This window comes from Diplotaxodon limnothrissa, linkage group LG6, assembly GCF_057381915.1.
Source record: "Diplotaxodon limnothrissa isolate DT_005_m linkage group LG6, D_limnothrissa_male_GT1.1, whole genome shotgun sequence".
Classification (NCBI taxonomy): domain Eukaryota; kingdom Metazoa; phylum Chordata; class Actinopteri; order Cichliformes; family Cichlidae; genus Diplotaxodon; species Diplotaxodon limnothrissa.
In genome coordinates this window covers 42759705-42782403 of record NC_140601.1, presented here as the reverse complement: position 1 = coordinate 42782403, position 22699 = coordinate 42759705, and the positions used below count along the sequence as shown (strand labels likewise).

Below are 22699 nucleotides of genomic sequence, written 5' to 3'. Positions count from 1 at the left end.
TTTACATGAAAATGAAAATCAGCACTACAGGCCTTCTAAAAACTATACATGTTATAAAATGTGATGTTTTTTTGTTTGTTTTATAGTCAACATTCAGAAGTTAAGAACCAGAATTTTGTAACTGTTTGTGGTGGACGATCAGCTTTCGTACATAAATAACTGCTGAGGCCGTTTTGTAAAAGGTGCACAGCACTCCTTCACCGAGTTTAGTTTTTTTGTACATATGATATGAAACACCTTTGACTAACTAATAACAGCCAATCAAAGAAGATGAGATGATCAAATGAACCAATCAGAGGAGGAGATGGCCTAAACCAGTCAGGTCCAATTTTTTTATAACATTACATCAGATTTAATAATAATAATAATAAAAAAACTGCAAAAAGCTCATGTTGTGCATTTTTTAATAAAGAGCCGTCCCACCTCCTCAATAACTGTTAATAAGCTTCAGAATTCCTTCAAAGGCAGTCGCAACAGGTATGCAGGGTCTCCACGTCTGTAGCATTAAGGCTAGTCGCTAAAACAGTGTTACAGTCCGAACCTGCTGAGCTGCGTGTGGCAGCAAAAATACACACGAGGCAAATATGAGGTGTGAAGGAGTCATGTGACTTGGTTTGACCGATCTCTCAGTTGAGATCATCTCCTCGTGCACCTCGGGACTATTTTCTACAGCAGTGGCAGTCACTTTGTATCACTGTGCCGGTGTGAAGCGCCTCCATCAACAAACCTGCCGAGGACGACAGGTGGTGAGCTCTGTGAAAGCATCCTTCAATAACTCAATAGCGGAGGAGAGACGAACACTGAATGTGGAAGAAAATAATTTGAGAAACAGGCGAGAACGTGAAAGTCAAATCTGTGTGAAGCAGAAGTGTTTGTGGGGAAACGGGATTTCCATCAACGTTTTAAAACGAGCAGAAATAATCCAGAGCAACACGAGGAGATGACTCTGAAGGGAAGCTCGCTCTAACCCTAAAATCAGATCGCCCTGTCACATCATCGTCCGGTTATTTGTCTTAAAAACTGCAGCTTGTATTCCTTCTTTATCCCTGAATATCATTCCTACAAACAACAACAAGGAAAATGACCCGGCTGACGGGTAAATGCTTTCCACCTGTCACCACAGTGACTTCCTAACAGTCTCCACCCTCCTCACAGGGTTTGTTCCTAAACAACTAATAGTCTTGAGCTCAAGACTGAAGGCATTCTGAAGAAAAACCTGCAGTAAAAGTTCCTAAACGCTGCATTAAAGTCATGCATCAGATCACGAGCTAAGGTTCTAGCACACAGATATGTACGAGTTCATCAAACGTCATCAGCCCTTCGACAGGAGGCTCCTCTTTTATCTGCAATACATTCTCCTTCATCATCACTTAAAAGTGATGCTTACTGATCTTATTTATTCAGATTTAGTGGTGAAACTAGTTTTCATCATTTCCTTTGTGCAAAAATCTAAATGGGAAAAACATCGAGCAGCAAATAAAATTGGGAACTAATTGAATTTAAATGCAGACACTCTGCAGGCACTGCACTGTTTAGAAAAATACTTCAGGAAGGTTGGACTGAGCACTTCACACGAACTCTCCTTCAAATGGATCCTGATAGAAAACAGAGGTCAAAGGTCAAAGGCAGCACGGCTCCGTCTTCACCGTCTCCGTCGGTGCGTCCGTTCGTTTGTCCGTGTGTGTGCAGACGTCGTGTCCTCTAGAAGCCGGTGGACTGGACGCTGGGGATCGGATAGAACTTGGAGATGCGGGTCTGGGTGGAGGGATTAAGGCACTCCGACTCGCCGCTCATCTTGAAGAACACTTCCTGTTCCTGCAGCTTCCTGGCGAACTCCTCCTCCAGCGCCTGCAGAGCACACACACATGGAAATGCTTCAGTTTCCTTCGTGTAATGAGCCTCAGGTAAACTGTGGGGTCACCTGACTGAGGTGATACGACGCACAGTCCACACCTTTAAATCTTTCCTAAACACATTGTTAGACGTTACGTGTAGGGCCGGGCGATATATCGAATCGACGCATCGCGAGTTTTTCCACGAACGATGGTTAAAATGACGTCATTGTAAATATTGAGAATAGGTTGCCATGCAAATATTAAGCTGTCTGCACAGAATTCACTGAGTTTTGTTTCTCCCGACCGGAAAATGCTCTACCCAGTGTTTATCCTTCCACACAGGGACAAACATGGCGACATCAGGAGTCGTTTGGATTTCAGATGTCGAACAAAATGCAATCATTTGAAAAGCATGCCGTAAAACTGTTGCCACAAAAGGCAGCAGAGCCAAGTATTTATTCCAGAGGCTGAAAAGTCATGCACTGCAACATGAAGAGTGTTTTAAACTCAGCACGTGAACGTCACACCAAAGAAACCTTTGAGTAAACCAGCTGTGATACGAGCTGCAGCAGCTCATGATATATATCATGTATCAGGATATAGCCAAATAAAATACTGCGATATTAGATTTTCCTCGTATCGCCCGTGATGTCGCCACCCCAGAAGGTTCAAACGGTTCACCAGAAAACCTTTTGTTTCAGTTTTGTTTTGTTACCTTCTTCCTGGGTCGCAGTTTCTCCCTCCACTCCTTCAGCTCCAGGCTGTGCTCCTCGTCCAGCTCCTTCAGCTTCTGGGTCTCGTGTTCGATCAGCAGGTGGCACTTCTCGTTCTGAAGCAAAAACAGAGTTACGTTATTTTACTGCAGTCTTTTATCAAACGGGACTTTGGCGTGGTTACCGGAGCCGACCTGCAGCTGCTGCAGCTCGCGGATGTTGGCGTCACACTGGAGCTGCAGGTCTCTCATCTGGTTTTCGTGCTTCTGCTGTTGGTGCAGCCGCTCGTTCTTCTGCCTCTTCTCTTCCTGAGCTGCGAACTGGAGACGCGATTATTGACTAAAGGCTGGAATTCTTTGAGGGAACGTTTCACTCTCCGAGCTGAAGGCGGCGGCTCACCTGTTTGACCTTCTCCCTCTCCTGCTCGGGGCTGATGATGGCTCCGGTGATGCGGAGGCTCTTCTTGAACATGGCCATGCGGGTTTTGGCTTCGCTGCGCTGGATCTTGGGCAGTCGGGCTTTCTCCTGCGTCTGCTTGTTCTTCATCTCCTCGATCAGACGCTGGTTGTAGCGCTGCATCTGCTCCATCTCCTGTACGGTCGACGTGAAACACATTCATGAGGGTTTTCATTCAGATAGAATAAAACGTAGCAACAAGAAAGACGACAGAGTTTTGTGCATCTTTCAGTAAAGTTGGCTGGAAAAGTTTGAGAGGAAGCACAAAGAGAAGAGAGGAACAGGCTGGATAAAGTCACGACGGGTTCAGCAGGACGTCAGCAGTTGGCTCAAGAACAATCCTACACTCACTCCAGCGACTCAGCTTCTAACAGAGCTGAACAGGATGTTCAGAGGATTTGATGTGTTCAAAAGGCCAGAGTTTAGAAATCACTGGATTTAGTGGGAAGAGCCACTCGGTGTCTGTGAAGTTTTGTTGTGACCTTCAGCAGAATTTCAGAAGCTGGACATTTAGTCTCTAAGGGAGCGCAGTGTTAAACTGACTCGCTCTTCATCCTGTCCATCCCACGGACTACTCTCAAATCTCGTGGTGATAGAGCCTCACACGTTAATGCCATTTTCATATTGTTAAGCACTTTGTGCAGCATCGGCTGTTTGAAATGTGCTATATAAACAAATTGGACCTTGACCTTAGATGCAGCTCGTGCCGACTAAAAGAGAATCAACGGGATCCGAGTAGAAGTAAAACTCTCGGGGTTCGAGAACAAGCTGAAGGACCGGCTGTGGTTACAGTGGCACAGTGGTTAGCACGAGGGTCCTTCAATCCCACCATCAGACTGAGGTCTTTGTGTGTGGAGTTAGTGGGGTTAGGTTAACTGGTGACTCTAAATTGCCCATAAGTACAAATGTTTGTCTGTGTGCGTGAGCCCTGTGACAGACTGGTGACCCTGCCTCTCGCACTAAGACAGCTGGACAGGCTCCACCCCCCCGTGACCCTGACAAGATAAGCGGAAGAGAATGGATGGATGACTTTGGTTAGTAAATCTGTCGTGTGGGTTTGATGCAAACGTCCAGTGAAGGCGGAGGTTACCCCCACAAGACGAGCCTGACTAGCCCCAGGAAGCATCTGTCCTCCTTTATTCCTTTTTCCTAATAACGGTGTTAAATCATCAGTTTTTCTTACACAGAGCTCGAGTCAAACACTTTAGCTTCTCGACCTAAATGAAAAAACATCAAATAACTAAAAAGTGACTCAATCAGGAGAACCTGACAGATTTTCGTCCTTTTAAGGTGGACGATGTTTCTCCGTGCACGTCTGAGGTCACCTAACAAACTGAACCAGCAGCAGCATCCACGCCATACCTTCTCGTGTCTCTTCAGCAGCTGATGCCTCTGCATGAAGTACTGGTCTTTGAGCTGCTGTTTGAGCAGCTGGTGTTTCTCCTGCAGATGGCGCTCTTCCAGCTCCCACATGGCGGCCTCCCGTGCTGTACGCAGACACAGATCAAAAGACAAAGCTGAAGCAGTGCACAGAGGAAGCGTTCACAGGCTGAACGTCTTCACTACATAAGCAGCTCCAGATCTGTCCTTCTTAGAGAAAAAGGCTCCAGACCTCAGCGTTAACTTTACTAATGACGGTTCACATTTGACCTCTGCTGCCAGCCGGAGCTCGTCCTGAGCTCCTGAAGCACAGCTGCAGCCTCCCGTGACCTGCATTTCTGAGAAGTGTTATTTGTGCCGCTCCTGGAATATTAATCATGGGATTAAGTCCCAGTCTGTGCCAACGGGCAGCCGTCCACCTCGCTCCGACTGGAAGGGGTGACGGTCAGAAACCTCAGTTTTTATGTTCTGAGGTGAAAACAGCTGCTAACATCAGTCTGAGTGCGGTTTACAGTGTCGGCACAGCAGGAACCATCTCAGGGGAGGAATGCTCTTTGTTATATAATACTAACATTCATCTTTCTTGAGTTGGGTTTATTTTATAAACAGTCATAAAAACTAGAAAAACACTGTTTGGGGGGGGGGGTGCAGCTTATGGTCGCAGTGAGACCTTCAAGGCTCAGCCATACGAGTGATTTCTGCCGTTATCACAGAAATCCAAACCATCTGGGAACTCAAACCCAGACGTAATCTGCTTAGTTAAGTTTAAGTACTACGTTTAGTTGTGCTTATCATCATAAAACAGGAAGTATTTGTTGCGGGTGGGACGAATTTAACACTGTGCACATGACTCAGACAAGCAGACCGCGTTGGAAAAGACTAAAACTGTTTTTCCGTTTTAAAGTCCATCCTTAGATGGTGATCTGTCTCCGAACGTTTACCTCGGAGCAGCTGCTGCTTGTGGTTGAGGCAGTCTCTCTCGATGGTGGCGAGCTCGTGTTTGTGCTGCTGGATGATCTTCTTCAGGGCGCTGTCCAGGTCCTGCTGCTGCTTCTGCAGAAACTCCTGTTCCTGGATGAGCCAGATTAGAAATGATGTCAGCAAATCACAGAGCATGTGATCATCATCCAAACGCCCTGGACAACTTAAATAGGGAACTTCACAATCACACATGACAGTGTGTGTGTGTGTGTGTGTGTGTGTGGACGGGTATTAACATCTTCATTGGGACCAAAAATTGGTATTTTACTATACTTGTGGGGACAAACAGCCCTCGAGCCTCACAAGTTTGAAGGCCTTTTAGTGTCAGGGTTACAATGAGGTTATGGTTAGGTGTAGGGTCAGGGTCAGGGTCGGGGTCGGGCATTCATTTTTAATGGTTAGGGTCAGCGGCCAGGGAAAGCATTATGTCAATGAGATGTCCCCACAAGGATATAAATACACCGCACGTGTGTGTCTCTGTCACAGGCTAAGTGTGGTTTGAACCGATGAACTAGACACTTGCAGCTGTCCTTAGAGGACATTTCACCTGCCTGTCACATTAATCTGACCTACTTGGCCCGGTGAACAGAGAGGAGATGATCTTTGACTCCAGCACGGTGACACACAAACGTTTGAAAATGAGCTGCTCTTAAAGAAAACAGAGCAGACATATTTATGTCTTTATCCATACAGTGGACTGCATTTCATTTTGAGCAATGACACCAGAGTGATTTTATTTCATGTGTTTGTTCCAGTTTGCTCGCTCTAAACGAATAAAATAATTATGTGAAGTTTTAATTCTGATCGAGATGAAAGAAGGGCTTGTTAGCGCCGTTTCCTGTGTATGATACTTTTACGTGCACATCACATAATCGCTTCCAGCTGTTTTTCCCTGAAGTCTAGTTTTTCGTGTTTCCAGTTAGAGTTCGTTTCTCTGCTGTTTCACAACTTCGAGTAGCTCTTCTTCGTCCTGCTCTGAAAGACACAGAGCTGCGACGTCTGGCTGGTGCTGACGATTGTCTGCTTTGCTAACTGGAGTCACTAAACTGGACCTTTCCACTAGGGGTGGTTTTGATTATCGATTAAATCGATTCTAGCTTGGATAACGTGAAATCGATTCATTAAAATCCTGAATCGATTTTTCAATATAAATAATTTTGCCTGAAACGCCAGAATCTCAGGTTAAACCTCACAAAATTTCACCAAACAGCTAAAACAGTAAATGAGAGCAGGAACACGGATTCTGCACAGACAAAATGCGGAGCCGCCGACGGATCAGAATCAGTGAGATGTGACTTTCTCACCCAATGGCACGGACACGCTCGGGGCTGAAAGCCGACAGCTCGCTGATTCTGATGTTTCGGCGGCTCCGCGCTTTGTGTTCACGCCCTTTTTGCGCTGAGCTGCAGGCTTTTAGTTCCACCATGATAAAAATCACACTCATGCACAGCTCTCTCTCTCTCTCTGTACTTCAACAAAAGTTTCCAGTCTAAAAATCTGTTTTCTGCATTATTCGCTTGCTTGTTACGCACGAGTCTACCTGTTTACAGGCTGTCGGCCGACGTTTTTTCCTTTTCCTTTTTAAAATTATCCAAAATTGCAAAACACTGTCTCTAATCAAACGTCTGTAACTTTGCTCTGCTTCACTTCAGCAGCATCAGGTAACGTTCATGTGTTGATTCATGGTTTTCGTTCGTTTCTGATCTACTGCAGAATATTTGTATAAATCCCAGACCAGGAAAATCTCCTTCATGTTTTTCTGTGTTTTATCCGCAGCTGCTTTGACACAAAGGCCTCGCTGTGATGCTCACACCTTTGACAAAGTTTCACAAGTGTCAGTTTTCTTTTTATAAATATAAAAATATGGAAATGTACTGATGCATGATCTGAATTATAATATTTCTGACTGTGTGAGGCAAAATTTCCCAGATTCAAATCGAATCGATTCTAGAAATCAGTGACGACACCCAGCCCTACTTTCCACCGTGCTGATGCCTCCTGGTTCATTTTTAACTGAATTACATTTTTTTAACACATTATTACTGTGTTACTTATCACTAATCATTAAGTGACTGCACGCCTGTTACGCTCAGGTTAGCTAAAAACATGGCCAGCGTCTTGCATGACATCAGTTCTGTATGTTGTCTGCAGGACGTGACTTGGTGCACCGTCCTGTGATGGAAGCGTTAGCACAGACTAAAGTCCAGTCCAGCCGCAGCTGAACTTTGGACTTTGAGTCATAGCCGTCGTTTCATCACGTTCAGATGATTGGAGTCATTTTAGAAGATTTAAAACGTTCTTTAAATACAGGAATTTACAACAAGTATCTTTGCCCGATTTGCTTTTCCAAACAGTTTCAGTCGAGTTTTATTTAAATATTATAAGATGAAAGTCCAGAAATGATCTGAGGAGGCCTCAGTGACACAGAGCAATGTTCACATCCTGCACAACGTACACGAGGACATCTGAAAGGACTGAATCACACCGTGAGCCGCTCCCTGTGGATCGCAGCACTCTGAACCCGTGTCAGGTACAGCAGGCTCAGGATTTCAAAGACGAAAGTCAGATATCAACTTCCTGTTACTTTTTTTACTTTGAAGAACAAGTTCAAGTTCAAAACAGCTTTTAAGATTTCAAACTCCACAGACGGGGTTGGATAATATCGTCTTTAAGCTGTTTCACAACCCTTTGGAGAAACTCCAGCTGCGAGGAGCACATGGAAATAAAATTAGAAAAAGCTGCGGGTAGTTTAGGACTCGATGAGAAAGTAAATGAGAGGTGGCAGCGTAGACCGAGTTAACCCTCACCAAGATAAACGCAGGTTACGCAAGCTGTTATAAGACAGATCAGAGAAGTGGGTGTGTGTGCGGGTGGGGGATGGGGTGGGTTGCAAATGTCAAAACAAGCTACTATAAATAGAAAGCTATCCCGTCCTTCTGAGGGCTACGTGTGGAGGTGAAAGGCACGCAGACGCGTCTAACCTCTTTCTTGCGGTTCTTCAGCACGTTCTGGTACTTGGCGAGTTCCTTCTCCTGCTCGCCTTTGATGCGTTTGGCCTCGTCTCTGAGCCGGCTGGTGTGCTCCTGCTCCAGCCTCTCAATCGTCTGCTTCTGCTGCCGCTCCAGGTTCTCCACCTCCTGGTCGTACTGTCGCTTCTTACTCTGGAGGACAGACGGGAACCAGTCACCTCAGATGGAGAATCCAAACGTGAGCGTATATATTACTTACTAAACCTGCAATAGTATCTGCATCAGATAAAAAAACAAAAGACTATCAGGTGCAACACTTCCAGCAGTGAACTGAGCTTTTCCTGCAGCACCTTCACAGGAAGGGAAACAAGCTTTGCAGGTTCTGTGTTATTGCCCCATAAACAGGCCGGGTGGCCTTCACAGAGGAACACAGGTCTAACACAGGCCAATAGTGTGCGACAAATCGTGACTCATTTGAATATTTTCTATGCTGACTATAAAAAAAGCTAAATTTGACTTCACCACACAATGAGCTGGATTTTAAACATACAGGAGAAACGGTGATGAGATGCAAGGAGAGCTCTGCAAAAAGATCCAGATTCCTCTGCAGAGCGTGAGGAGTATCTGTTCTGCTCACACACCACATATTTCACCTTTTCATTCAAAACTCTGGACCTTAAAACATTAATCATCACTGAGCTGTTCGGCGCATAAAGCGAGCGTATGCAGGTTATCAGGCAAACCGACGTCCAAGCACGACTGCAGGTGTGAGGCTGTAAAATGTGAGCGTTCAAACAGTAAAGACAGTTTCTGAAACACTGATGCAGGAAATCCTTCCTCTTTATGGAGAACTCATCAGCGTGCTTGGTCAGATGAGGCCTAAACTTTAACGGCTTTTCTTATAGTTCTATCACGTTTAAAGGCAAATTAGATTCAGTTATTTTATTTCTACAGCACCAAATCGCAACAGTCGCCTCAAAGTGCTTTATACTGTAAGGCAGCCCCTACAATAATACATGCAGAGAAAACCCAACAATCATATGACCCCTATGAGCAGCACTTTGGCGACAGTGGGAAGGAAAAACTCCCTTTTAACAGGAAGAAACCTGCAGCAGAACCAGGCTCAGGGAGGGGCGGGGCCATCTGCTGGTTGTGGTGAGAGAAGGAAGACGGGATAAAGACATGCTGTGGAAGAGAGACAGGGATGAATAACAATCGGCCTACGAGAGACTGACCGTGGTCTCCTGCTCGAAGCGTCGGTAGATCTGCTCCTTCTGCTGCTGCAGCTTGTTGCTGAGCTGCTGCTGGGCCCTCTGCTCCTCCTTCTGCAGGAGACGCAGCTCCCTCAGCTCCTGTCGCCTGAGGAGGAGGGAGGATGTTAATCACGTGTCATTTTTTAGCGTGACACAGTCGGGTTGTGCTCTAAGCTGCCTGTATGACTCATTTTCATAATATTTGCATTGAAGTGGCGCCTGCCGTTTATGCAAAAGCAGGGACTACCTGAGGAATCTCATCTCCTCGTTCTTGGTGTCATTGTCTGTGATGATCTTTGATGTCGTGACGCTAACTTCCACTCCATCCACAATGAATTTGCGAGTCTTCTTCAGCGTCTTCTTCTGCCGCTTGGTGTCCTGAAAGACCCCAGAGGAGAGTTTTTAGATGCCTCTGTGACATTTTGTCGTTGCGAGTGTGTGGACTGGGTGCGTTACCTGTATGGAAACAGATCCAGCCTCTTTTGCTTTGGACAGGAAGCTTGAGATGGACAGATTCAGGTCTACGCTGCTGTTATCTGCAGCTGAGCTGTTTCCAGAATCAGAATCTCTCTCTTTGTTGTCCTTCGCTCTGTCTGGCACCGTCTTCTCATCCTTCTCTGTGGGCTTCTCTCCATCCTCCTCCTTCAGGACAGCGTTATCTTGATCTGGTAGTGTCAGAGTCACTTTTAGATGCTTGTACCGATCTTCCTCCTCCTCTTCCTTCTCTGCTGGAGTGTTTGCTTGCTCTGTGATGGGCGTCTTTTCCTCCTGAGAAGCCTCAGTGACCTTTGAGCGCTCCTCATCCTCAGCTGTGTCCACCTCCTTCTCATCCTCCACAGCTAGTTCCAGCTGCTGTAGTTCCTTAGCAGGTGTCTCCGGCTCAGACTCTGGTGGGGAGATATCAGCCAGAGGAACTTCTGGGACTTCTTCCTCTACCGGCTTCTTTTCTGCCTCTTCATCCTTAACTGGAGTGTTTAATGCCTCCTCTGCAGGCTCTGCTGCAGTGGGAGTAGGAGCAGGAGCAGCAGGTTCCTTTACGAAGCTGGTGCTCACCACGTGGTTGGCCACAGGGAGATCAGCAGGTATGGGCAAAGGAAGAATTGGCTCTGCCTTCTCAGGGACTGATTCCAAGCTGGAGGGAGAGAGGGGGAGCTTCTCATCCTCAGAACTGCCGACGCTGACATCAGAAGGAGCGCGTTTATGACCCTAAAGAAGAGGAGGAGGAGGAAATGGAGACAAATTACTGTGTTGGAACTCACTGTGACCGTTCTCCTTATAAACTAAAATCCTGGCTGCATTAGACAATGTTGCAGATTCTCCTCCACAGTCGGTGTGATTGTGCAGACAGACTAACACCAAAAAGTAAGTAAGGCAAGTAAGGCACTTCATTCAAGCTGTAGATCAATCACTGGTTTATAACTGAAATAAGTTGCAGTTGCAGCTGTAAGTTAAGAAATGAAACAGCAGGAAGCTCTTTTCTGGCATTAAGCTTCACGTATTTGTCACACCTACAAACACACAGATTCACAGTAGTGCAGCACAGGTTCCATATCCACTCACCAGACGTGCCTCTGTCTCTTCCTCCTCCTCTTCTTCTTTGTGCTCTTCTATCTCCTCGGTGACCTCAGCCTTCGCCTCAGCGATCAGCTCCCTCAGTGGCCTACTGTCCGCCACACTGGACACGAATGAATGCTGCTCGTAAGAGAAAGAAAAACACCACAACAGGAAATAAAGACTATTTAAAAAAGAAGCACCCAGTGGGGGGAACATGTTGTGGTAAAATTTAACTGCCGACCGAGATGCAAACTCTTCACAGTACATCAAAACAACCTGAAATAACCATTTCAGCTTTTACTCTTCACCCTTCTTCTTTCTTGCGGTCCGAGCGCAAAAACCAACAAACACATCAGCACGCTGTTCAGAGAGAAACGCTACAGCTCACCTTCTTCGGCTTAGAAACCTGCTGCACATATTCGATCGCCGGCCTGAGAATATGTAACTTCTTTGATATCAAAACCTTCATCGGCGGCAGACCGCTATTTTCTATTTTTAAGCCCATTGAGCTCTTCGTCCGCACAGAACAATCCGTTAGCCTCGGCGTGCTCCGGTGTGTACCGACGTGTCCTCTCTGTGAGTAAGTGGCTCAGACGTGGCCGAGCACCTTAAACCCTTTGGAAAAAGAAAAGCCCGCTCTGCTGACGTCAGCTCAAGCACACGGGGATGAGCCTCGCTGGGACAGTCAGTCCGACGCCGAGCAGGTAAACAGATGCCGGCCAGCTTACGCTCTAACGGCAGGTGGGCCGTGGGTAGGGGTTGGGGAGTGTCCAGGTGTGGGGCTTAAGGAAAAGAAAACAAGTGCTCAGGGGTTTAGCTGGAGAGATGTTTGAAACAAAGGTACCTGCAGAAGCTGCATCGCACTCCATCTGTTGTCGATGTTCTTGTCCAGGCAGCGCTTCAGGAAATCGCTAAATTCTGGAGACCTAAAGGAAGTCATAAAATGATGCAGACTCCAGATTTACAGCAGAAGTTCACATTTACAGCCTGACGCAAAAATAATTTTGGTTTCTACAGTTGTGAATTTATTTATTTAAGTGTGTGTGTGTGTGTACTTTAAGAAATAATATGGTTATGGTTTTGTGGTAGCAGTAAAAAAAATCCAACAACATAAATAAAGAAGATGTGCAGGAAGTAAGAAGCAAAGTTGTGTTTTACCAGCGTGACGGCTGCATCAGCGTCGGAGGATCGGCCTTGGCTATTTTCAGCAGAACTCTCATGGGGTTCATCTCATGGTTTGGCGGCTCAACCTGTGCCATCTCGATCAGGGTGACCCCGAGGGACCAGATGTCAGCCTTGTAGTCGTACGGACGGTCCTTGGATGTCTCGCACATCACCACCTCTGGAGCCATCCTGGAGTTAGACACAAGAAGAAAAGAAATCTGAGCTCCCCTCTTTTTAGCGCTGATGCGTGTGTTTCAGTTTTTATAAGCAAAAGCTTTTTTGTTTTACATTTGACTCACCAGTACGGCGTTCCAATGAAAGAGTCTCTTCTCTGGAGTGTTTTGGTGTTCTTGGCAGACACACCGAAGTCCGCTGGAAGTCATGTGATTCAAGCAAAACCAGAAATTAGCCAGAGGAATGTCACTGTCATCACTTATTTTCCAAATGCAGCCTCAAAAGCCAAATGTTCAAAACGGAAAACGGGTCCTGAGAGGTTCAATCACAGATTTCTGGGCATGAACACGACATAAAACCTCATCCTGCAGCTACACGTGCATGAAGGCATCATTCTTTGTATCATGAGTGAGTCACGCTCATCCGCGTCCCAGCAGGCAGATGCACAGGCACCTCTGTGTGTGTTATGTCACTGGACAAAATGCTTGCTGTGTGTCATTTCCCCAGTGACTCATCCCCGTGTAAGTAAGCGTCAGCGCTGCATCTGCTGAGGATGTCGGCCCAGACGCTGAGCAGCTCCAGCGAACAGCCTCTGCTGTTACAAAGGCTTTCCAATTTTTGGTCCCCACAAAGATATGAATACACGCTTAAAAACACACACACACACACACACACGCTCACACGCTCACACACACACACACACACACACACACACACACACACACACACACACACACACACACACCTGTGAAACTGTTATATAACATGTTGAAGAGTCTGAGCTTGGACAGGAGTGTGAAAGAACTGAACCAGGCACAGTCTTTATCGCAGACTAACAACTTTTGCACACACTCTTCTGTTAGTGTGTATGTGGTGTGTTGTGAGTGGTGTGTATGGGTGTTTACTAGCTGACCTTTGCTGTGCAGCCAAACTACAGCTGACAGTTAAAATGAGAAGTCAATGAGGCTTAAAACAGTCCCTGACAAGTTAATCTGACTCGGCATGAGAACAAATCAAAGCGTTTGAAGAATATTCCCACAGCATGGTGAGTAACCATCAGCCTGTCATTGCATTGATCATATTACTGATGTCAGCGTAACGCTGATGGGAACGGCCCAAATACACCTTCCTGACGTGGGAGTCGACCAACATCATTACTCCCTCCATCATCATCATCGACAATACAAGAAGATACTAAAAGCCAGAAGATATTCAACGAAACATCTGGATGGAGCTGTGCCTCTCTCTGAATCATAAAGATAAAACCACATTAGCAATGAAGCTCAAAGCACCAGCAGGATCGAAGGAGTTTAAACAAATCTCCCTTTAGTTGTGACCATCTCTCCTCCCTCCAGAGACACAAGGTCATCATGTCGTTACCGGCAGAAAAAAAATCAGGTCAAATTTCTAGCAAATATTTGTGTTTCTGGAAAAACTGTTAGAACAAGCTGCACAGAGTCATGAGACAAGTCACGTGATCATCCAAGATTCTTGTATTAGAAAGATTAAAAAGAGGAAAAATCTAGATGATGCCATAAAAAACAACAGTTTTCATGCTGGTTCATCTATGTCAGACTGAACTGATGATTTCTCATGAGAAACAAGCACAAATTCTTTTCTTGGGTTTCTCCCTCTCCATTTTAAACATCCGTGAACTGAGGGTCTGAGTCAGAGTCTCGATCCTGGACTGTTGTTGTTAACAGCTGGGTGTCACTTGGCCCTTACCCAGCTTGACGTCACCGTCCAGCGTGAGGAGGATGTTGCCGGCTTTCAGGTCTCTGTGGATGATTTTGTTTTCGTGGAGGTAGACGAGCGCCTGCAGAGTCTGCCTACACACCACCCTGATCTGAGGCTCTGTCAGGGGTCTCTCCAGCTCTGCGGGGAAAGGGTGAGGGAGTCACATGAAAGCACACTTACAATTCCTCACATACTAATGCAACCTAATCATAGGTGGTAATGAGGGCTAAAGTTGCATTTAGTGTCTTGGAGAAGAACGCTGTAACATGTGGGTGGCCTGCTGAGAAATGTCTCAAGTTTAAAACTGGCTCTTTTCCCTTAGCTGGTTAGCGCTGCCATGAGAGTAGCTTTCTTTAATGTTATAACCCGTGTGCAACGTGGGAATGCTGACTCACCGAGCATAACAGCATCCACGGCCCCTCCTGCACAGAACTCGATGAGTATCTGCCAACACGAGGAAAGAGAAGTGTGAACACATGCATTTGTTTATGTAAAGCACACGGTGTACCATTATGTGCAGAGAGGACAGTGCTGCAGAACATCTCCAACAGAGTGCAGGTCATTGACGAGGCGGCAGGCTCCGGTCGAACCCGGTCACCTCTGAAATCTGCTGTGAGGCTCTGGAAGCTTCTCATCAGGGGTCCACATAATAAACATTGAGCCGATGGCCCAGGGCCAGCAAAAAGTATGGTGGGCAGTTTGACTGGATTTCCACAACTCACAGCTACGTTCGCCTGTGAAGCTGAGGTGGAGCTGTAGTCAGGGTGAAGGACTCGGTCACTGTAACGAAGCCTGTCTGGGAACACTGTGACTGGTTGGAGAAGGTTTGCTGGCTGTTGCAAAGAGGCTGCTACACTAAAAACCTCCCTGTGACTGCACTGGTTACCAGCAGGTGTCTGGAGTTTGCATGGAACACATTGATAATCGCAAACTAACGATAAGCTGCAATGAAACTTGAAAAAGTGTGAGCAGAGAATGTTCACCTCTAAAGTAAAAGGTGAACAATCCCAAGAGGAGTCTGCATTTCTGCTTTATGTCACACTCCTCACAGTTTCCTCCTCCGTTGTGAGGAGTTTGAAGTGAAGTGAAGAGGCAACGATCACCTCTGTGTGATCAACTTCATGCCAACAGCTCCCAGCAGTGCTGAAACAGGTCCAGCCTGGTTCTGGTTCAGACTTCCACGCCCTCGCCGCTCTCCCGGGTTAAACGGGGCGGTGGTCACACTTAATCATCTCTGAGCTTCACACAGGATGAAGATGAGATTTCCTTCTGCGTCCTCACTGATTCACTTTGACGTTCAGATAGTTTATTGGTTAAGGTGGATTGCACACTAACAGTTATAACATTATTAAATCCCAGGACGCGGCTTCTTTTTTAAATATGAAGACGTCACAGCAATTTTATTCTTACATATAAAACTGAAAGTTTTACATTTACTGTAAATGACTTTGAGGAACACCTTCATGGCCCAACAGACGCTGGCTCAGAGAAATATTACTGGAACATCCACTGTACACATTAAAAACACTCAGCAGAGCTCCTACTCCTCCTCCTCATCATCATCATCATGTACCCTGATGAAACCACTGTGAGAATGAACGCCGCCTCCTGCATGAATGAAACACTCTGAGCTCTTAAAGGCATTTAGGAGCTGCTGATGTAAGAGGATTGGCCCAGTTGGGGCCACATTGTGGAAAGGCTTCACACAGCTGCTACCTAGCCTGCTTAATCGCTATCTTTCCAGACCTTATTCTGCTAACAGGATTATCTCTGGGCACAGAGGCTCAGGTAGCAATGAGGATGATGTGCAGGAGGTAAGACAAAGCATCTGGAGCATCTTTTGTGAGCTTAGCTCAGCCATGTGGTGTGACGTTCACTCACACACCTGCGGAGATTTGGGGAACATTTGGCTGAACGCCACACCCACAGAAGAGGAAGTAATGCTGCACTTCTGCAATTTTGGAAACCATTGAGAAACGACTTGTGGTTGATCCGTTGGTTATGGCCCAAACTTTTCACACAGGCTCAGCTCGAGGTTAAAAATGGAAAATCTTTCAGGAAGTACAGAGGAAGGGGGAAAAAAGACGGGTTGTAACGTAAAGTTTGAATAGCCCTCCAAGACAGCTGAGCTTTTCAAGACTGCTCCACTTCCCAAAACAAAGCCCTCACAGGACACACAATGCCTCCAGTATCAGAGCGGTCTTGTGCGCGCACACACACGGTTCTCGTGTTTCTCTGTAGGCGTGTTGTTGTTTTAGTGGCTCCGCTATCACACAATGGTCCTCACAGTCGCGGCGGCGCGGAGAGGAATCGTGGGCCAGGGCTGTGGCTTCCTCTCCTATTTGTTTATTTGACACATACATGAATGCATGGAGAACTGCGCACCCGCATACTTTCTAATCCATTCATGTGGCACAGAGAGGAAGGATGTGATCTCACCTGCAAGTTCAAGGCCGGGAAGCGGCACAGAAATCAAAGCAGAGCCTCGGAAGTGTTCAGTTTAGACAGCGCAGTGAAAGAGAAACAAAGGTCAGCAGGTGGCATCGATTCACGAGGCAGTTATCAAGAACGTCACCTGCCAGCTCCTCCTGGGTTAATGTGGGATGATTCATGCACCTCCTCTGTGCATGAATGTGGCACCTGTTCAGCACCTGACAGACATCAGCCTCCATCAGGCGGCACTTGTTGTTCACAGGACAAAAGGAAGAAAAGGGCAGAACGCTCACATGTACAGGTGAGCGCGAACGCTCATGAAGGCCCAATCTTCCTTTGAAATGTTAGTGCAGACTCACATTTCCTGATTTAAATCAGACGTGCTTGAGCTGTTTCAGTATGAACTTATACATTTCAGGCTTGGTGCAAGTGGCAGGCTACCTTTTCCCATACGTCTGTTTGATTTGTGCAAAAAACGTTTGTTAGAGTATGGCTATATAAGCTCCAGCAGCTCAGGGACGTGTCTGAATATTTTATTTGGATTTGAAAAGCTCCCAAATGACTGAGGTGAGCCTGCAGCCACAATAGCTGCAGCATGGCTGAACCAATACTGAGGAAAGGTGCTTGTAGTACAGCTACCATCTGTTAATGGAAACACACAATCATAATAACTGACAAGTGACTGAGTTCATCATCAGCAGGCTGCAGTGTTTCAGTGGCTCTGGTGAAGTTGTTGCCTTATGTGCTATAAATAAAGAGCGTTGTTTAGTGTAACCCAATTTGCATTGGTTATTGCGCTCGTGCACACACGCAGCTTAACTTAAACTTCGGTGCTGACTTTGTGCAGTTCCTGTGATGCAGTCTAGGTAAGAGCTTCCAGCGTTTATACTTGTGGTGCGCCTGCTTTGCTCTGCAATTTGAAAGCCACTGGAATGCTAGTTTAGTTAGCAGTGAGGGTTTCTCTTCATCCTTTTCCTGAATGTTCTCTGCTCGTCTGAGGCTGTCTGATAACTTGGCTGTTCATTTGTCATTACTAGTGTATCTTTGTAGCCAATGCCATCGTTGTTCCCTTATTAATGCTGAGGATTTCTTGTTCAGTCTTTGTCTCTGCCAGAGAGTCTAAGAAGCTGGGAAAGAAAGCGACAGAACTTCTTTCAAGAAATGTAAAGAAGTCCAGTTTACTACCAGGACCTGGATGACTGAGAACCTACGCAGACCTGTTAGAGAAGCACACCCATCAGCTACAGCTGATTATTAACGTTTGCCTGACTTTAATCACTTCAGATAGCCAACAGTGAGTCTAGGCTTCCTTCAAAGTAACGATTTGAGCATCAATCCAGCCGTCACCAATGACGTAGGAAATCTTAAAACAACTAGAGACAATATCGGCTCTGATAATCAGATGATTCCCAGTGTCATACTAATGCACATTTTCCCCCTCCAGTACTCTGCATCAGTCATGTGACTGAAAGCTATGAGTCCCCCTCACAAGCAGCACATTTATCCAGGAACATGGCCTCAGTCCTCAGGCTACAGTCACGTGTGCTGCCAGCACGTCTGAAAAGCTCATCAGTGTTTACAGCGATGCATAAATCAGCTTCTATGATGTGAAAATACCTAAATGGGTTTTTTTCACTTGAATTATAAATGTCATCAAAACACACTCATCTGTGTTACATAAATAGCTGGGGAGAAAACAAAGGCATTAAATATGAGCTCATATCATAAGCGGATGGATTATAAACCAGTATGATGATTAACAGCACTTTAGGCTCTTAGTTTCGGCAGCTCGTGTGAACTTTGGCCACACATTTTGATAAGAAAACTACAGCAGCGAATACTGGAAGAGCCTCGCACCGACAGCACGCAGCAGTGTGTCCCAAAAGCTGCACTGACATCTAACCGTCTCTAATTTGTGATTCTGCAAGCTTTGTATTGGACCCATAATCCCCCTCATCAGGCAGTCACACAGTGATCACACAGCACATCCTTCTACTCACCCACAGTTTGCTCTCGTAATAGAAAGCATCGAGCAGTTTGACAATGTTTTGGTGCTCGCAGGAGGCGAGGATGTCAATCTCCACCATGTAGTCCTCCAGCTCCTCCTCGGTCTTTGTGTCAATAACTTTGGCTGCAGCGAGGACGCCCGTCTGCTTGTTCTGAGCCTGTAAGATTAAAATATTTTTGGAAATTATGAGAACAAGTAACTTTCCACTCCTCTAGACACTTGTCCTAAAGACTCAGGAGGCCAGAGGTGGTTTATATTAGATCTGAAGTGCTGTTGACCCCAGACCTCAGAGAAATACCTCAAACTGAGATCAATGGCTCAACAACCAACAAACAAACACTGGGCTGTGCTGCAGGTCTGAAAGTGTCAGCAGAAGATGTGACACGTCTCGCCAAAGTGGAAAATTCTCCTGTTTGTTTTGGCTTCTCTGCAGACAGGAAGCTCTCGATGAAGTCGCTGTTGCGATATGGGATTCAGCCACTTCCTGGTGACCTGAGTGCCAAACACTGATGCACCCCCTACAATATACTAATACTAATCCATTCTTCAGAATGGAGAACTCGTATCGCTCTATGAATCAGAGTGTGGGTACTGCCCTGGTGATGTAATGCATAACCGCGATGGCCCAAAGCCCAGACGTATAAACATAAAACTGCAGTTTACTATTTGTGGATCTCCTGCAGCTCGACTCTGAAGTGCAGCACAAACATGCAACAGTTCTTTGGTTTGTCTTTCAACAGAAAACAAACGTAACTAATCTGATCATTTAGGACTTTAATCCATCAAAAAAGACACAGCTTTAGTCATATCTCAGGACCCTACAGTATTAGAGACCACGGTGATGTGTCTGACAGAAAAAGACCTCCAACAGAACCTGGATTATGGAGGGGTGGCGACTTTATACCCTTTAAAGGTGTATAATATTAAATGTGCAATACATGTGAGAACAGACTGATGGAAAAAAGGTGGGGGATTACTTGGCATGGTCAAATTTCCATTATCCCTGCAAACTCCTGTAAAAGGAAGTTTGGAAGTTTACAGTTAAAATATCACAACAGCATATAGAAATATATAGATGAGGACAAAATAAGTGATGAAAGGCTTGCGGGTGAAATGCTGGGAAACTAGCAACCCTGGGGCTGAATGTGGAGGAAGATTAGGCTTAACGTAAGTATGATACACTGGCCTGAAGTCTTGGGTAAATCCAACTATTTAAAAGTCTCCAAATATAGCATCCGGCAACAAAGGGGGCAAACAGAACATGCAGACTTCCTGGCGTTGGACTCCTGTGTGATAATATTTACTGTCTGTCATGGTAATGAGGCTCCAGCTAGGATCAAATCAAACCACGGACCTAAACATCCAAACCGAAACCTGTCAGCACAAGAGCATCAAAGCAGCACTCTACCTGACACCATCTCTGGCTGTTACAGAGCAGGTGTAGGGGGTGGAAATGACTGAGGTGGCCCTGCTGCTGGCAGGGTGCCCCCAGAACCAAAAGTTCATGCGAGTGGGAAAAACACGAGACACTCCAAAGGAAACATTATCATTAAACCCGAGCAAGAGACGTGTGGCACAGAGCAACGAATGGGTGGTGGAGCACAAAATGCCTACCTTGAAGACTTTTCCAAAGGCTCCATCTCCCAGCTCACCGATGATCTCCCAGATCTCCTCCGGGTTTTCATCCCTGCGGACGTGCTCGTACTGTTTCTTCTTCTTCTCCGCTCCCAATTTGAATATTTTACGAAAATTAAAAAACGACATCGTGGTTTATTCTGCTGGAAAGTTCCTGAAGGAATTCAACTTTAACAGAAGTATGGATTCAGCGTCGGTCTTTGGCTGACCATGTGTGTCATTAGTTATAACGACTATGAAGGCTTTTCTCAGACCTAGCTTAGCCTTTGACACTGTTCTGGACGGTCCACTGAACGCGCTTTCTCACATCACGGGTCATTGTTAACGCCTGAAAACACCAACGGATCACTTAGACGTCTTCTAGTATTTAAAATTCGTCCAAAAAATATTTTCTGTTGCTGTAAAGTAATAAAAGTGTTACTGGAGGCTCGTCGTTGTTCCAACTCCTGGCGACCCACTGGCCCGACAGCCCTGCGGAGCTCTTTCTTCTGCCAAAAGACAAAAAAACACGGGATAAGAGTCCTTCAAAATGACCGAGTCGCTTTCCACGGAGTAATTCATTAGTTTGCTTCAGGGTATAAAAAAACACGTACGGTTGGTCCGTGTATTATTATTCGCTAAAACGGTTAAAAACAGTCATCTTTCCCTGGTGTGGGACGGCTTTAGTATTCTAGCGGATTTAGTGTCGGTGCGCGTCCACGAGTGCGCGTGCCGGTGGTCTTTTCTTTCCCAGCTCCTCGTGCCTGAAGGTTGGCGCGCGGATTCCGGTCTCCTGCTGCCCCCGTCTGTCCCAGAGACCGATCACAGCTGACGGTTAAACGGTTCCCGTGCTGCATTCCCACCAGGAAAACAGCCGACACACCCAGCTTTACTCAGTCGTTGTGGTGTTATTGCGTTCAACGGTCTCTGTCATTTCTATAAACAGAACAGTCGGGGTTCTTTGTGTTCGTGGAACTACATTTCCCATCAGCCACTGCAAACGTAGACGCGCCGAATTGGCGAGACAAAATATGCCTTGAAATATTTAGTTTCACACACAGAAATGCTGCTAACGTACCTTTTTAATACTTTGTACAAACACGAAAGCCTTCTAGCACTTAAGAAAAGTGAAAAAGTTGATTAAAGGTCACGTGACCGAAAAACCGCTATTTCCAGGATTCTAGTCGCGAAATAATCGAAAATGAATTATTTTTTTTTAAACTTTATTTATCACATTATAGACATACAGTGAAGTAAAACAGGGATCACATAAAAGATAACATTGTGGTAGTACAATGAGGAACAGAAAGAGTGACAAGGACAGTGAGACAAAAGTGAGTACAAAAAATAAAATAAATTAAGGGGAACATAAATAAACAAAAGTTTGCAAGAGCCAAAATCAAGTTAGCAGTTTCAATCGGTTACAGATGTTAACAGTCTTGAGAGCCTTCGTGTTTTTTGATGAGGAGATTGTCCTTATATATTGTGCAAGTTCCATTTTTAATACAAGAAGTTCAGGCTTTCTGCCGAGGACTTTGCTTTTGTGTATATGAAATTTTGCCAAAAATAAAACCAAATTTATAAAAAAGAAAGCATCATTGTCCTTGTCTTTAAAATTATAATAGCCAAAGATAACATCCTTATAGTACAGTTGGAGATTAGGAAGAACAAAGTCAGTAATAAACTTGTGGAAATCCTTCCAGAATTTACACGTAAATTTACACGACCAAAACAGATGAGAAACTGTTTCAGGTTGCTCTTGACAGAAGGTACAATTTGCATTTATTTCAGCCATAAATTTGGACAAATATTGTTTGGTAGGGTAAAACCTATGAATCAACTTAAAGGAAATCTCTTTAATTTTGTTTGTCAAGAAAAACCTTTGTGGTAAAGTCCAAACTTTTTTCCATTCAATATCTGTTACAAAATTGGCCCAATAAAATATGGCTGATGGAACAGAGACCATTGCATCCTGAAAGAGAGATCTTATTTTGGTATTTATAGACTTATGAGAGGAAAAGCAAACATTGCCAAGAGAAGAATGTAACACATCCGGGGGATAATCGAAAATGAATAACACTCTACGGATTGGATGAATTTCGTAGGGTTAGCACTTTTTTCTGTTAGCGTTGTTTTATATGAGGAGTTTGGACATTTTATTTTGTTTTTAGATTGTGTTTATATATTCTCGTACAGTTTAAAAAAAGAAATGAAAATAATATTTATATTAGGGACTTTTCAGCACCTTGTTCCACTTTACGGCACTCGCCATTTTGCTTTCAGGCATGAAGCGAACAGCCGCGGAAAATCAGTAACAGCGTACGCCTGAAACAGTCGAGTTCACCCACCACCACCAGATAACTGTTAACGGACACATGATCGTGTCTGTTGTGGTTGAACTTCACTGATAACGCCTGATTGTTTTTTT

General features: G+C 45.4%; 1 protein-coding gene across 2 annotated transcripts; it reads right to left on the bottom strand.

Moving 5' to 3' along the window:
* Window positions 1–33: 33 nt before the first annotated feature.
* Window positions 34–20979, bottom strand: LOC146631283 (STE20-like serine/threonine-protein kinase). Of its 2 annotated transcripts, XM_085355236.1 has the most exons (18): window positions 20272–20979; window positions 18650–18814; window positions 14612–14660; window positions 14205–14354; window positions 12605–12677; window positions 12300–12494; window positions 11986–12067; window positions 11148–11279; window positions 10044–10793; window positions 9835–9965; window positions 9570–9693; window positions 8347–8526; window positions 5326–5455; window positions 4367–4491; window positions 2948–3139; window positions 2743–2868; window positions 2551–2664; window positions 34–1848 (listed from the first exon to the last, which is right to left on the bottom strand). In XM_085355236.1, exons 1-18 carry the CDS (start codon window positions 20419–20421, stop codon window positions 1702–1704), a joined length of 3015 nt encoding a protein of 1004 aa, XP_085211362.1. In that variant the 5' UTR covers window positions 20422–20979; the 3' UTR covers window positions 34–1701. The 2 variants fall into 2 exon arrangements, with proteins under 2 accessions (XP_085211362.1, XP_085211363.1); XM_085355237.1 differs by lacking the exon at window positions 20272–20979 and having other exon boundaries at window positions 18646–18708.
* Window positions 20980–22699: the final 1720 nt, after the last annotated feature.